Here is a 13,970-nt window from a genome sequence, read left to right on the forward strand (position 1 = left end):
TTACATTTTGTACATTGATGTGTTTGCTCTCAAAGTTTGAGACAAAAAGCAGATTTGGGTATTTATTTAACAATAAAAAAAGCCTGGGCATCGCGTTCTGCCTATATGCCAGCTTTCATTCTGTCAAACAACATATTTTCATGCTCAGTTCCAGGGAGTTTTCGAAAACGCTGATTCATTTCTATGTCTTCTGCAATTCATTAAATGAAAATAGAAGACAAAGTGTAAGTAACTTGCTAACGAACCTGAGCAGCTATAATTGCACTGAGACTTGCTCAGAAAGATGTAGGAAAAAGACTGCTGTGGGCCTACTCCTCTGCAGTAAAACAGTAGGTGATCAATAGCTATTAAAGATACCAGTGTCTCAATACCACCCACAGATACTGTAAATCCTAGTATATCAAGCCAGACTTTGTTCACACATTCTTCCTCTTGTGAGAAACCACTATGGCATTTAATAGAGTAGTAATCTTTTGTTCTAATTTTAAATCAGTCCTGGATTCCTGTTGTAGATATATAATCCTCCATTAAATTCTGGATTAATTCCAGCAACATTCTACAGTGATTTCTAGAAACATTTTCTGGATTTAATGCTTCAAGCATAAGTAGGATTTGACTATCAGGAGCATAATGCAGATCATAAAACTGAAGGGGAATAAAAAAAGCGTGTTGGGATTTGTTACAGAACACTTAGGTAAGGACAATACATGTATCTTTTCCCTCCCTTGATATTTATGTACGCATTAAAGGTCTTTATTTGAGAAAAACAAAAGTCTTCCATACATACACCATCAGTGTTGGGTTGAATAAGGAGAGATTAACCAGAAGGAATGGTAAGTGAAAGAACATTTATTCTGACTGCTATTCTGGAGGAACTGGGAATGTTAGCTCCTGGCAGCACCAGCTTTTCACAGAGGCATATTATTTCTTGTGGAAAGTGATGTTTTTTACAGTTTGGGGCAGCAGTACTGGATAACTGAAGACACTCAGTTGAATGGATGACCTCAGGATATTTTTCTTCTAAATTAGATGAAGTCATTACCAAGACTCATAAATAGCAAAAAATGTTGGAACAATTTTCAAAGTAATTGCTCTTGTCAGTTGTATTTAGGTACTCACAAGCACCTGTTCTGCAACACGTAAAGAAATAGACTTATGAAAGTTGGTATGGACTTGGGTCTGTGGGATGGTTTTTGTGAAGTGGCACCTGTTTTTCATTTGCTAATCCAGTCTAGATTGATGTTAGAAATATGAATTTTGACAAAACATCACCAGTGCTTTTAATAACTATTTACTCATAAACGTGTATTCACATAAACACATGTACCCACAAAATATGGCCTAAAACTTGCTGACAGAAGTGCATCTTCAGAATGCACTAAAAAGGGGTGAAAATGCAGTAGGGCACAGGGCTACAAGAAGATAACTAAGAAGCTGATGAACAGAAAAGATTAAGAGAGAATTTCTATTGTCTTTTTAGTGATAAATCATTTTCTCAAGCCTTTCTGGAATGGTAATAATAGTACCACATTTTGAATATTCTCCTAAGAATGATGCTGATTTAGAGCTGTTTGAGTGGGCCATAAAGCGAATCTATTTTCTTTATGTGACTAGATTTTGCCATCCTTAAATTAATGTGTAGCTTGAAACTAAACCTGTCGTCATTCCTCATGGCAGTATGAATGCTAGTTCTTATAAAAGAGTCCAGATTGATGGTGAAATTTCTTCAGCTAACAGGATCTTTCATGCGTGCAAAGGCAGTCCTGGTACACAGAGGAAAGTATTCTGGAACTGCAAAATCAAGCTGTCTCTTACACATGCATGAGACAAATATGTCAATATTTACATTATTATAGGATTATATTATTATATTAATATAGGAACAATACTGGAAGAGTATAAATAAGTATATCATTTTTTGAAAATAAAAAAGACATAATGGTGCTCAGTAGATACTAAGAGATGGTATCATAAGTTGATAGTAATTCTTGTGGGATTTTCTTCAAAAGAATTATGAATCTGCTGGTTGTAAGGTCTAATTTGTCCTCCTGCCAAACTATAAATTATACTTTGTTTAAAGCCAGCCTTCTTTTTAAATCAACAGATTTTATGTGAGTGAGATACTAAAATTAGTCTAGTGGCTGATGCAAGTAAAAATAGTCTCTTTTTGTTCTCAGAGGTAGTCAGTGAACCGAAGTTTAGGATTTACTTGTTATTAATTTTGATATTTTTCCTATGTACATACATATTATGTCTCTCAGTTACATTAACAATATACCAATCTCAGCCACTGATAGTCTGTCATGGAATTTTTTTTATAGTGACAAAATTCTGCAGATTTTACTGAGAAAACGTGATGAGGATCTGAACTCAACATACCCGACCTTTTAGCCAACACAAATCAGTTATTCTTAGATAATTCAGGACAGACACTTGTCTTATCTGTTCTTAAAACTCCCGTAATGAAGATTCCCAAGGAGTCTGTTCCAGAGTTTTCTTATTCTTTTCATAAAAATATTAGTGCTTTGTTTGCTTCTTCTTGACAATTGTAAATCAGTATATATAACTACTCCATGATGCAGTGAGGAAAAAATCTAAACCCTAAATTAAATTCAAACTCAAAATAACTGACTGTGAGCTGGCCTTTATGTCTCCTGATTAAGACCTCAGGATAAAAACCATCAGCTCTGTTCTCAGTAGCTATCAGTAAAGCTAGGCAGAAGTTAAATTGGTTTAGGAAAAGATAGCAAATAAAGAAAGCAGAAATTTAGAATCGTGTTGTAATGTCTCTTCATTTTGAACTGTATGATCACAGAATCGAATCCTTTGCATAAGGTTGTACGATGATGGGAAAGGGTCAGAGAGGGACAGAAAAAAAATGATCAAAGGTAGGGAATAGTTTGTAGATAGGACAGAAAGGCAGATAATGTAGGATTGTTCACCTTCATGAGGGAAAGCGGTTATGACAAAGGTCTAAAAAAGCATGTGGCATCTATGAGATGGATAGGGGCTGACTGTTGTCTCCTCCAGTAGAGGACTAAAGGTGTCACATGAAACCAGCAGGTTCAAAACAAGTGAACATAATAATCTAGCCTTCTACATAAGATGTGGATTTACTTCCACAAGGATGTTATAGATGCAAAATTATTCATGGATGCAAGAAAAGCTGAGAATCAACGAAAATGATTAAATACATGCTTTCTGCTGAACAGACAAAGTTTCAAGTGACTGGTGATTGAATTCTGGGGGAGTTTCTGGGGAAAGGCTTACCTTGTTCTGTAGTCATGTGCTCTTTAAGTTGAGAATTAATGCTATGAATTAACTTATTTCTCATTTCCAAGGAGGAGAGTTGCTCTGGAACATTGACCGTATGTGTTGATTGTTTATAATCAATTGTTATGTTCATCTAGAAAGCCCAGAAATGTTTCCATGTGAGCTACAATTAATTAAGCAGATCTTTTTCTTTTTTCTTTTACAGGGTGCAAGAGTGCAAAATACAGCCAAGAACTTGGGAGTGAGGGATCGAACGCCACAGTCTGTTCCAAGGTAACTGATTGTTTGTATCCTAGGTCACAGTTTGTTTAGTTTGTGCCAAATTCTGTCCTAGAAGCTCAAGAGTTAACAATAAACATTGACTGCACTGTGTACTAAATTGTAAGTCTGAATGTGCACAGAGTCAATTACATTCTTAGTTGTACCATTTTAATTAATTAGTTGCAGAAGTTCAGGCTGTGTGGCATTTTGAAACCTGGTTGAAACGTTCTTGAAAAATGAAATACAGTTCTTGTTAGTTATGCACTGGGGTAAGTCCTTTGTCGCTTGTGAAGTTTAGTGGTGTTGGGGAAATATTCAAACTAAATCCATTAACCTATTTTAATGAAATATTATACTATGGTAGCTTAGAAAAACTGTGTTCTTGTTACTCTTAGAGATGATGTAGTCTCTCTTTGTCTCTTTCTGAAACATCCATTAGCAAGAAAAATGTGAGTGTTCTATATTTATTGAGCACTCTAATGCTGTGATGGATTGCAGGTACCTGAAATGTTTCTTAATAAGCATGATATTTTGAAATGAGAATAACAAAACATTTTTTAATTCTCTCTTGGTGGTTTTATTAATTAAAGTCCAATTAAAACTTTTTCTTTCTACTAATTCAAAATTTTTTTGTTACTGTTAACTACTCAGAACACAGTGAGTGAACTAAGCAGATATATATAACATATATGTTTTATATATATATATATATATATATATATATACATAAGCAGATATCTAGAATATGTAACAGACTTCCTGTAGTGCTAAAATTTAGTACGGAAAGAATGAATTAATAATATCCGTTAGAGATAACCAGGTGAATGAACATATACTATCCAAAGCCTCAAAGAAAGACTTCTGACAGGATTTTGGTAGTACTCAGGAACTTTTTCTCTCCATGCAATTTGTTCCCTTTTCTCAGATTTTCCCATTTCTTTCAGTAGGGAATCAGACTACTGCACGTAATTTGTTTATAACAAATATCTGCACATTGTGCCTTGTTTGTGCAGAATCTGATTATAGAAAGGGAGCGCATCTGAAACATGCAAGGTATGAGTGAATCTGCATAGCAGCATCTGTTGGAGATATACAGGCATCTTGCCTGCTCTGTGAGGGATAGAGTAGATGGATTCCTTCAACTTCCTCTACCACTTATGGCAGTGAGACAGAACTGGCAACTGAGTGGCTCAGTAGTCATCTAGAAAATATTTATTTGCATTTTAGCTGCTTTCTGAGAAGTTTGAGCTTCACATTTTTGTTTCCTAGGTAGAACATTGAACAAACATTGACAGAAGTCTAATATAAACCCTGAGAATTCAAGATCTACCTATTTGTTTACAAACTTCTTCTAAGTAGGCTCAATTTATATTCAACCTTCAAAGAGGATAAATGATCCATGTTGAGAAAATGAAAACATGTAATGGGAGCACAGGTTATCTTGGGCTTGGGTGACTAACTAGCTAGGACTAGAAAAAATACCCCTGAAATATTACAATGGCTTATTCAAACAGAAGCAATACTCTGCTTCCACACAAACTAAAGAAAGTAGACCAAGCCAAATAGTCACACTGGCATCCCAAAATTTGGTGGTGACCATCAGTATCAGTAAGAACACTGCTAATGTTTGGCTGAGCCAGCAAATAGGTTTAGCAGCAATATCACCACTTTTTGTCCATTTATGCCATTAAAAAATTTCAGAAATAGTTTCATGCATCAAGCATAATCCTGAAAAAGAGCATTTGCAACAGTGGATCTTCCAAAGACGAAGTTCTCTATCAAAATCTACAGGCATGTAGATTAAATAAGATATAACAAAATCACTGCTTCAAAAGCAAACCCATCAACTGACTACCAGAGCATGAGGGCATCACTTCTCATAGTAGTGATTAACTTATAGGCAATCTAGGATCAGACCTGCCTGAACAACTGTCTCGTATTAGCAGAACCTAAGGCATAAAATAATATTTCAAGCTGCTTGAAGTCTTTTGAGCAGTATGAATTTGGCCAGAACAGGACGGGTACATCCACATCCAACACACTTGCAAGTATGCACAACAGTGATGCTACAGGAATATCTCAGTGGTCTTGTGATTTTGTGTGTTTGGTATATTATTAGAAAGAACTAGTGTAGTGTTAGAGAGAAGTCACATATATCAGATAAGTCATCAGCATAAGCAATACTCTCGATGTGGTTTTCTGTTCTTTGACACTCTGGCAAAAGACTGGCCATTAAAGTCGGCTCCATTTAAGGGCTCTTGACAATGTTCTCAGTTTCTGCTGTTTCGTCATTTCTCAGCTGATCTGTTTGTACCAACTAGGACAGTTTCTCTGTATTTACTGACTCAGAACAGCCTGTTTCTCATCTATACCATCTTAGGGATTTATGCAGCCTCACTGACAATTTGTCTCAGAATTTCTCTACGTCACCTGCTCTGAAGATAAATAACCTTAAGAAGGACCATTTTAACCTGAAGAATACATAAAACTTTTGTGCTGAGCTTTTCTGCATGTTGTTCCATAGAAATAGGATTTTGCTAAGACTTAACCCTAAACTTATCCTGCTGCAATTACTGACTTAGATGAGATTCTGGCAGGCATTCCACCTGTCTTTTGTTAGCTTTGAGTTTTGCTACTTTATTACATCAGTAGAATCAAGTAACTCAAATAAGTCCTATTTCATCTATCTCCACATACTTGTCTGTACAAAGATCAGATCATCTCATTCTCTCACTGGTATAAAAATAGGAGGTATATGCGTTTTGGCTTATATACAGCTTGTATCAAATTTACTGGCATCTTTGGAAATGCTTATGTGACCTTAAATAACCAGATTTCTGAGTCTACCAGATGAAAGTGTGGAACAGCACAAAGATTTTTTAAGACACACCAGTGTGAAGATTTGAAAGCAGGTTTGTGTTTGCTCTTTGGCTTGAAGAACTGGTGCTTCTCGTTCTCACCATCCAGAAGCAATGCTACCTGCTGAGTATTTCCAATTAGACTTCAGTGAAAAATTATTTGGCCCACTACAATTATGTGTTGTCAGTGTTGCATGGGTCTTAATTTGTATGGAAAGGGAAGTCATGAAACAGCAGCTATCCTGCCCTGCTTTTGCAGGATGCTTTATCTGACAGGATGTGCCCAGATACTTGCAGTACTTACAGGAGCAGCCACACAGACAGTGCCTCAAATAACATCAGTGGCAAAGCATCATGTCAAGAAAGCAGCAGCCCATCAATCTGGAATTGCTTCTGGAGTCACAGAACTGTAGGGGGTGAAAGTGATGTCTAGAAGTCATCTAGCCCAACGCCCTGCTAAAGCAGGTTCCCTACAGCAGGCTGCACGGGTAGGTGTCCAGACAGGTTCTGAGCATCTCCTGAGAAGGAGACTCCACAACCTCCCTGGGCCACCAGTTCCAGTGTTGTCACTGAAAAAAAAGTTCTTCCTTGTGTTTGTATGGAACTTCCCGTGTTCCAGTTTGTGCCTGTTGCCCCTTGTTCTATTGTTGCTGTTGCTCACCACTGAAGAGTCCATTCCCATTGACTTGCTTCCTGCAGTTAAGGTATTTATAAACATGGATGAGATCCCCTCTCAGCCTTGTTTTCTTCAGAATGAAGAGTCCCAGCCACATGTTCAGACTTCTGTTTTCTTTCTTGATTTGTAGTATGATTTTGAAGTTCCTGATTAGTCAAAACATGGTCACATAAATGAACGTGATGTTTAAGCAAATTTGTAAAACATTCTTGGAAAACTCACATACTGTGAGCTTCGTAAATATCTATAATAGCAAAAACAGTGTATCGTTTATTATCTTCTTGCATCCTGACCTAACAAGCCAGTTGTTATTTACTGTGTTTTAGTACTCCAACCTCATATATCCTTTGTGTTAAGTATTAATGCACGTGCTGTGTCTCTTCATTTTGGTTTCTAATAGTTTTTCCCCTTGCCAGACCACACTTGATCTTGTCTCTTTGTTATTCCTTTCCCCAAGGAAAATATGTAATCTGCACATGAGATAATGTCTACTGCTGTTTTTATTTGCTGTTGTTTTAGTGGAGATACTGTATGCTGGCATTGCTTACAGAAAAAAATATCTCCCTTAATGAGCCTGAGGTCAGAATGACTGCCATTTATTTTCAATATTCCTAACATAAGTTCAGTTTTTCTAACACTTGTTAACACTTGCTAATACATGTTAGCAGGTGCTTGTAAGTCCATGCAAAAGGCATTAATGGAAATCCAGAATCCTTTTAAAATGTAGAATTGGTGAAGAGTTTGTGCTCACATATTGTGGGTCTGATCTGTTTGGGTTCTTGCATGTCAAGACCAAGTGGCTTCAGTTTTGTAAGGGAACTGTTACAGTGAGGTCAGATTCTATGCTAGCACACCAAAACTGAGGCAATTGGATTCACCGAGCAACTAAAAGTATTTAGAGATTCAGAGCAACAGCTGGTAACTGGATTAGTGAAGCTTGCTTTGTCCTGACGGGTCTCTGATGCAGAGGTATGAAAATTTGACTAAACAGAGATGTCTTTATTAAAATGCTTAGAGATATGTGGGTTTTAATAACAGTATGGATGGTCAGTTTAAGCATCGTGCTCACGAATAAGGTTTTACTGGATTTATATCAATGTTATTAAACTGAATTCAGTACCTGCTGTTTTGCAGTACAAGATTTAGATTTAGCTTGCTTCTAAACTTACCTATTTTAATAATGACTGAATGCTCAGAGTAACAATTGCTTTGTTGTTGTTTTTTTTTTGTTGTTGTTGTCAGATTATACAAGCTGTGCCAGCCACCACCACCAGTTGGAGAAGAATGAAGGAAACAATCAAATAACGGCTTTTAGGACACTGGAACTGTATGACAAAAGCTAACTGCACTATAGCAGTACGTGCCTGGGCCTTTGATAAATAAATAAAAAACAACCAACCTTTACTCAGGAGAAAGAAAGAAAGAAATATCATATTCTCTATTGGCAAAAATGACTTTCTAAAAGCATTTCTGGAACTTGTGCCCTCCAGCTCTATGCCAGTAGAATGGGAGTCTTCCTTAGGAATTTTACACTGGAATCAGGTTCATTTTGATGTGTTTTGTTCAGCCACACAGTAGGCATAGCCAGCAGATTGAAAACAAATGTCTTGTTCAGAGAGAATGGTTTCACTTGTACACTCCCGGGGATGTGTTCTTGTGGAAGGAATAAAAGCCTAAATAAACTAGGCCTGGTAATGAGCATACACCTCACATTTGGCCCTTTGCACTGATAATCCCTTTTTATTTTTTCCTGTCAGCACCATAACCTCTGAAAACAGTGACATCAGTGTTTCAAGAACATAATGTAAATGAAAGTGAAAGATTAAAAACTCACCTCAGAACTTGTGCCTAATGGCTACAGACTGACTACTACTATAAACGTCCCCATGTAAGCACAGTAAACTCAGCCATTGCTGGACCCTTTTAGAAGGAGTACCTACATGGCATATGAAGTTGATGTTTTCCCCTGTTTTCACTGCCATTATAATTAGCCTGAATCTCAGACTCTGTCTAGTGGATGTTTTACATTATTTGACTCAGAGTTTTTCAGAGCTGTGTATATTCTTGTACAGCATTAGGCTAGTGAGTCAACACTGAGGTATCGACAGCGAGATGCTATTGTTACGTTAAACTGGAACGATGCGTTTTAAGTGGAAGCATGATTTGGTGTTTCGTGCACCATTTCCCTTATTTTGTCAGTATTGTTTGATATAGCATAGAATATAGAATAGAATATAGAATTCTTGTTCATTGTTCATAATTGTGACAGATTTATTTTGAAAATTGTGCTGAATACTTTGAGGGCCCAGGGAAAATAGCTTTGGATTTGGCCATTCTTTTAGCCAAAGTATTTTCAGAGAAAATGCCCCTAAATGAAGTTTTTGATTGTGAATATATTAAGGCAAAAAAGTATATTCTGCAATAGTTCTCCTTTTAGCAGTAACTACACATTCTATTGGAGCTGGACCTATACTGATATAGTGCTTGAATAAAATTTATTTTTTGTACAGCAGCTGGTTATAGTTATGCTCTAGTAATCACTTCTAGACCAAATTTTGTCTAATTATTTATGAAATCTTCAAAAATACATGACTCCATAATGAAGTGAGAATTCAAAAGATGTACTCTTGCAAAGAGTGTTCTTTACATAGGATTTCTGGGAGACTTGTTACTTTTCTCCAAAGGAGGAATTAGGGCTCCTACCCTTTTCTTAATGTTTTTACACAGACTTTAACTTTGCTAAGAAAATAAATATTTTTATATATCCACAGGTAAATATGTCTGCACATATATTTTAATTTCTGTATAAGTAGTCATATCCATTACTGGTCCATCCTTCAGTGTAGGATTTTTTTCTTTAAACTTGCAGTAACAAACTTCAGTAACAATTTGTCCTTTGTGTTTTGAAGCCTTCACTACTTAGTACTGGTTGGAAGCAGTGGGACTTTAATTTTCCTGATTAAAAAGAAAGTATTGCTTTTAGTAACTCGCTTTTTTTTGGTCTAATGCGACTTAATGCTTGCACATGAGTCATGATCTATAGAATTGCTATTCCAGTCAGAATCTCATAGTTTTGGATGTGTTTTATTCAGTGAGGCAGTGTTGGCTGGAGTAAACCCTGCTCCAGGCAAAAGTGCCCCAAATACTTCAGTTTCTGCTTGCTCAGGCACCAGAAGTACAGAGAAGCCATAAAGTGCCCCTGCCTAGGATGGTGCCACAGAGCATGCGATGGCGGTATGCTGCAAATGGGGCTGTCAGGCCATGCTCAGATCTTGCAGTGAGATCTGCCCACATGCGTATTTTATGTTTTTTATTATATTTTTTTGCTGTAAGACAAGCTCTTAGCTGAATAGAGCTACTGGTTCTTGTAACAGGACAAATTACACAACCTAAAAGACAGTATCTGCTGCACATTGTAATTGGTTGCATCCTTTTTTTTTTTTTAATCTCATTGACACTGATAGGAATGCAAATATGCCCAGACAGTCTCTTGTACAATATGATAATTATCTGCTTTGTTTTGCACTTGAAAGCAGAGGGTAGCAGACATTGGCAAATGCTGAGGGACAAACAGTTATGAGCCAGTCCCTGGACCAAATTCTGCAGCTATTGTTTCAGGAGTGTGCATCTGAAATCTTGGCCTCTCCTTTGTTTATCTAATTTTGGTTCCTTATTCCATGTTTTTTTTTATTCAGAGGGAGTTTTCAAAAACTTATTTGGCACTGTGAACTTCATTGGCGACCTATACTGCAAATCATGTGCCTGTTTAGCAGAGATGCTGGCTGACTTAAACCCTTGTTTCTTGGGTGGCAAGGTAACATGTAGAGAGGGGACTTTCAGAGGAGGTGAGGCACATGTCCCATTGACTGTCTATCAAATGTAGGAGCCTAATTTCTCAAATTTTCTTCCAAAAGTCCATATTTTTCATTATTTCTAACTATTATTTTGGCCCTCTGATCTCAGAACACACAGGCGGCACATCTAATGTTGACGGACATACAGGGAGCTCTTTCTTTAATTATAAATGTATGTGTGTTCATGACTAAAGCTAATTCTCTTGTTTGGAAAGCATAGAATATGTCTTTAATCCTTATGCAATGTGCGGAATAAAAAAATTCAGTTCTCCACACAGAATGTTGATGCTTTGTAAATTTTTAGACATCCAGATGACAAGAAGAGATGACCAAGAATGATAATTTACAAGAACTGTAACACCCAGAGCTGGTGAAATCTTTCCTTCTACTGCAGCAGATCATGCAGCCTATTTTTATGATAATGTGTTGTACTGACTTAGGGGAAGCATTCTGTATGGAGTTTTTACTTGTTCATCCAAGACAAGTGTAATTCTTCTGGGAATAAATTCAAGAATCCGCAGAGATAGTTACCAAATACTGCTGTAATTCATTGGTTGTCTCTAAGAGATTTAACTGGGAAAGCACTGTTACGGGCCATGTAACAGTTATTTTGCCATGGTTTCATGCTTGGAGAAAATCTCCATTTTAAGATAGACCTGAAGATCTCTGGCTTTTTTGTAAGCACCGCTGCTAAATAATAGGATGCTAAACAATCTTGATTCTGAGAAATGAGTATTGATTCAGGCTTGTTTCCCAAATTACTTATTTCATAATGCTTTCTGTCCTCGCAGTTTGTAAAAGTAAATGAATACAAAAAAATGACAATTTTTTTTTGTTAGGAGTCCATTTTAAAATAAATTCCCCTGCTTTCAGCTGAAGCTGGAGCAACTCTAACAGAGTGACCACTGAGAAAGCTGCCGCCTTCAGTGTCTCTTTAGACAGCTTTCATGGGTTTAAGCAGATGCATTGAGTTTTGAGGTTGTTTCATTGTTTGTTTTCAAGGCAGTCGGTCGTATCAGAACTGCCTTCCTGCTCCTTTGGAGGAAAAACAATTAAGTTTATGAGAATTTATAGTAATCATATTTCATTTATTAAAATACTCTAATGGAAAAAGAAAGCAGTTTTTATTGATCTGCTTTTAGGAAGAGAGATCCATAAGCAAACTGATTATTTTTTTTTAATTAATTGATTGTCGGATGTAGCATGAACGTATTTAAGACAGTTGCTTGAATGTGAGTATATACATCATGACTAACCATGATGCTCAAGAAAGGAAAGTATCTTTCATTTATTTTCATTTAAATTGTGAAATTGGTAACTTTAGTGTATATACATATTGCTCCATGCTTCTTATTTTACTTCATGGTTATGTCAGCCAGCATTGTCTGCATACTTTGCACTGTTCTTGTTTAATGTTATGAAGACAGGAGAGTTTCCAAAGCTAATGCGTTGCTTTGTGTATTTTATCTCTGTAATTGTTGATAAATACAGGTAATTCCTAATTGTACTCTAGCAGTACACTGGCATTGGTAAGTTAGATGCACAGTACGTACCTGTCTCAGGATACATGGATTTTTCATCATTAGGTTTGAGCTATAAGAAGATACTGAACTCATATTTTTGTATGCTGACAATTGTGTTTTGTTGTTGTTTATATATATATATATACTGTATATATCATTAAGTTTTCCTGAAGAAAATGCATTATTAGGAACATTTCCTTTTTTTTTTTTTTTTTTTCTGAAATAATTGGGTTTGCTTTCTTACGTTTGTGTAAATGAATATGCAGTGTGCAAAGTTACACAGATGTTAACACTGGTGGGAAATTCAGATTGCCTGGGGGGCCATCGAGTGCTTGTTTCTTCTCCAGAAACCTCAGCTCTGTGCTAGAGTGGAACTGCTTTAGAAGTAACTTCTGCTTCCGCTTAAATGGCTTATGGAGTAGCTGGGACATTTTTTGCAAAGTGCTTAGCTTGGAACTTTCATGGAAATATCTACAACATTCTTTATCGTGTGTCTGTCCTGTTTGTACAATGAGTCAGATTTTAAAAACTAAGCAGCCTTATTAACACCCTGTAAATAGTGTATGTATTTGGTTATAGTTGTGTTACACTTAAACAAAAAAAGACCAATTAAGTTTTGCATTGAGTATTGCACAGTTTTTCAAATAAATACTTTGTGACATCTCAGTGAGCACAAGAGAGTATTACTGCTTTGATATACATAAGTACATCCGTACACAGAATCTCTCAGTGAGCAGGTAGCAGCTCTTGTGGGTAGTTGAGTCTATTGGAAGTAACTTTCAGAATTTAGTGTTAAATATCCTTGAAACGTGGATTTAAATGACTCTCTTCCATTGTTATAAAGTGCCTATGTAGCAGACTTTGAGTCAACTTCTGTATTGATTATGGGTTAAACTAATACTGTGTACTTTTAGATCTATGGTTTATTTTTTTAGTCTACATATTAAGGACTGGAATGGTAACAATGTATTACAAAATGTCAGATGGCAATAAAACCATTCATACTATGGCCACTGCTAATCTCTTTATTTTTAAGCAATTAAGAAATGTTATTGGGGTTGGTGATCTTCAACACCTTTGGTGTGACTGAATTCTGTTGCAGGAGAGCAGAAATCCAACTGCTAGAAATGAGAATTCAGAATCAGTGTAGGTTCACTGCTGACCACTGGAGTATATCTTTATAACTAAACAAAGTGAGGCCTTCATGAGCATAGTCCCTGGATTTTGGCACTGTATTTTCTAAAGGCTAGAAGGGAGACAGGCATGAAAAATGCTTTTCTGTGCCAGTGGTTCTATTACTGCCCAAAAAGATCCAGTGCAGCCGGTTTCGAGGACGCATGTGTGGTGGGCTTCTACTTTCTCAGATACTGATTGATCTTTTTCCCCATTCATTTCTGTATACACGTTAGTAAATGGTTTTTGAAACCTGTGTTATGGGTAGCTTTGTCTGAAGTCCTATGTGCTGTTTTTGTCTGGACTTTCTGGACTTTCTCAGACCTGATTCCTTGTTTTGCTTTGATGGGCC

General features: G+C 36.6%; 1 protein-coding gene across 2 annotated transcripts in view; it reads left to right on the forward strand.

Moving 5' to 3' along the window:
• Window positions 1–13,454, forward strand: part of PREX2 (phosphatidylinositol-3,4,5-trisphosphate dependent Rac exchange factor 2) — a 216,166-nt gene extending 202,712 nt beyond the window's left edge. For both annotated transcript variants that reach the window (XM_052704868.1, XM_052704867.1), the window contains exons 39-40: window positions 3,479–3,546; window positions 8,311–13,454. In XM_052704868.1, coding sequence (XP_052560828.1) covers window positions 3,479–3,546; window positions 8,311–8,356 — 114 coding nt within the window. In that variant the 3' untranslated portion in view covers window positions 8,357–13,454. The remainder of the gene's footprint in view (window positions 1–3,478; window positions 3,547–8,310) is intronic.
• The last annotated feature ends 516 nt before the right edge of the window (window positions 13,455–13,970 follow it).

Source organism: Tympanuchus pallidicinctus, unplaced genomic scaffold (genome assembly GCF_026119805.1).
Source record: "Tympanuchus pallidicinctus isolate F22 unplaced genomic scaffold, pur_lepc_1.0 scaffold5, whole genome shotgun sequence".
In the NCBI taxonomy this organism is placed as follows: Eukaryota; Metazoa; Chordata; class Aves; order Galliformes; family Phasianidae; genus Tympanuchus; species Tympanuchus pallidicinctus.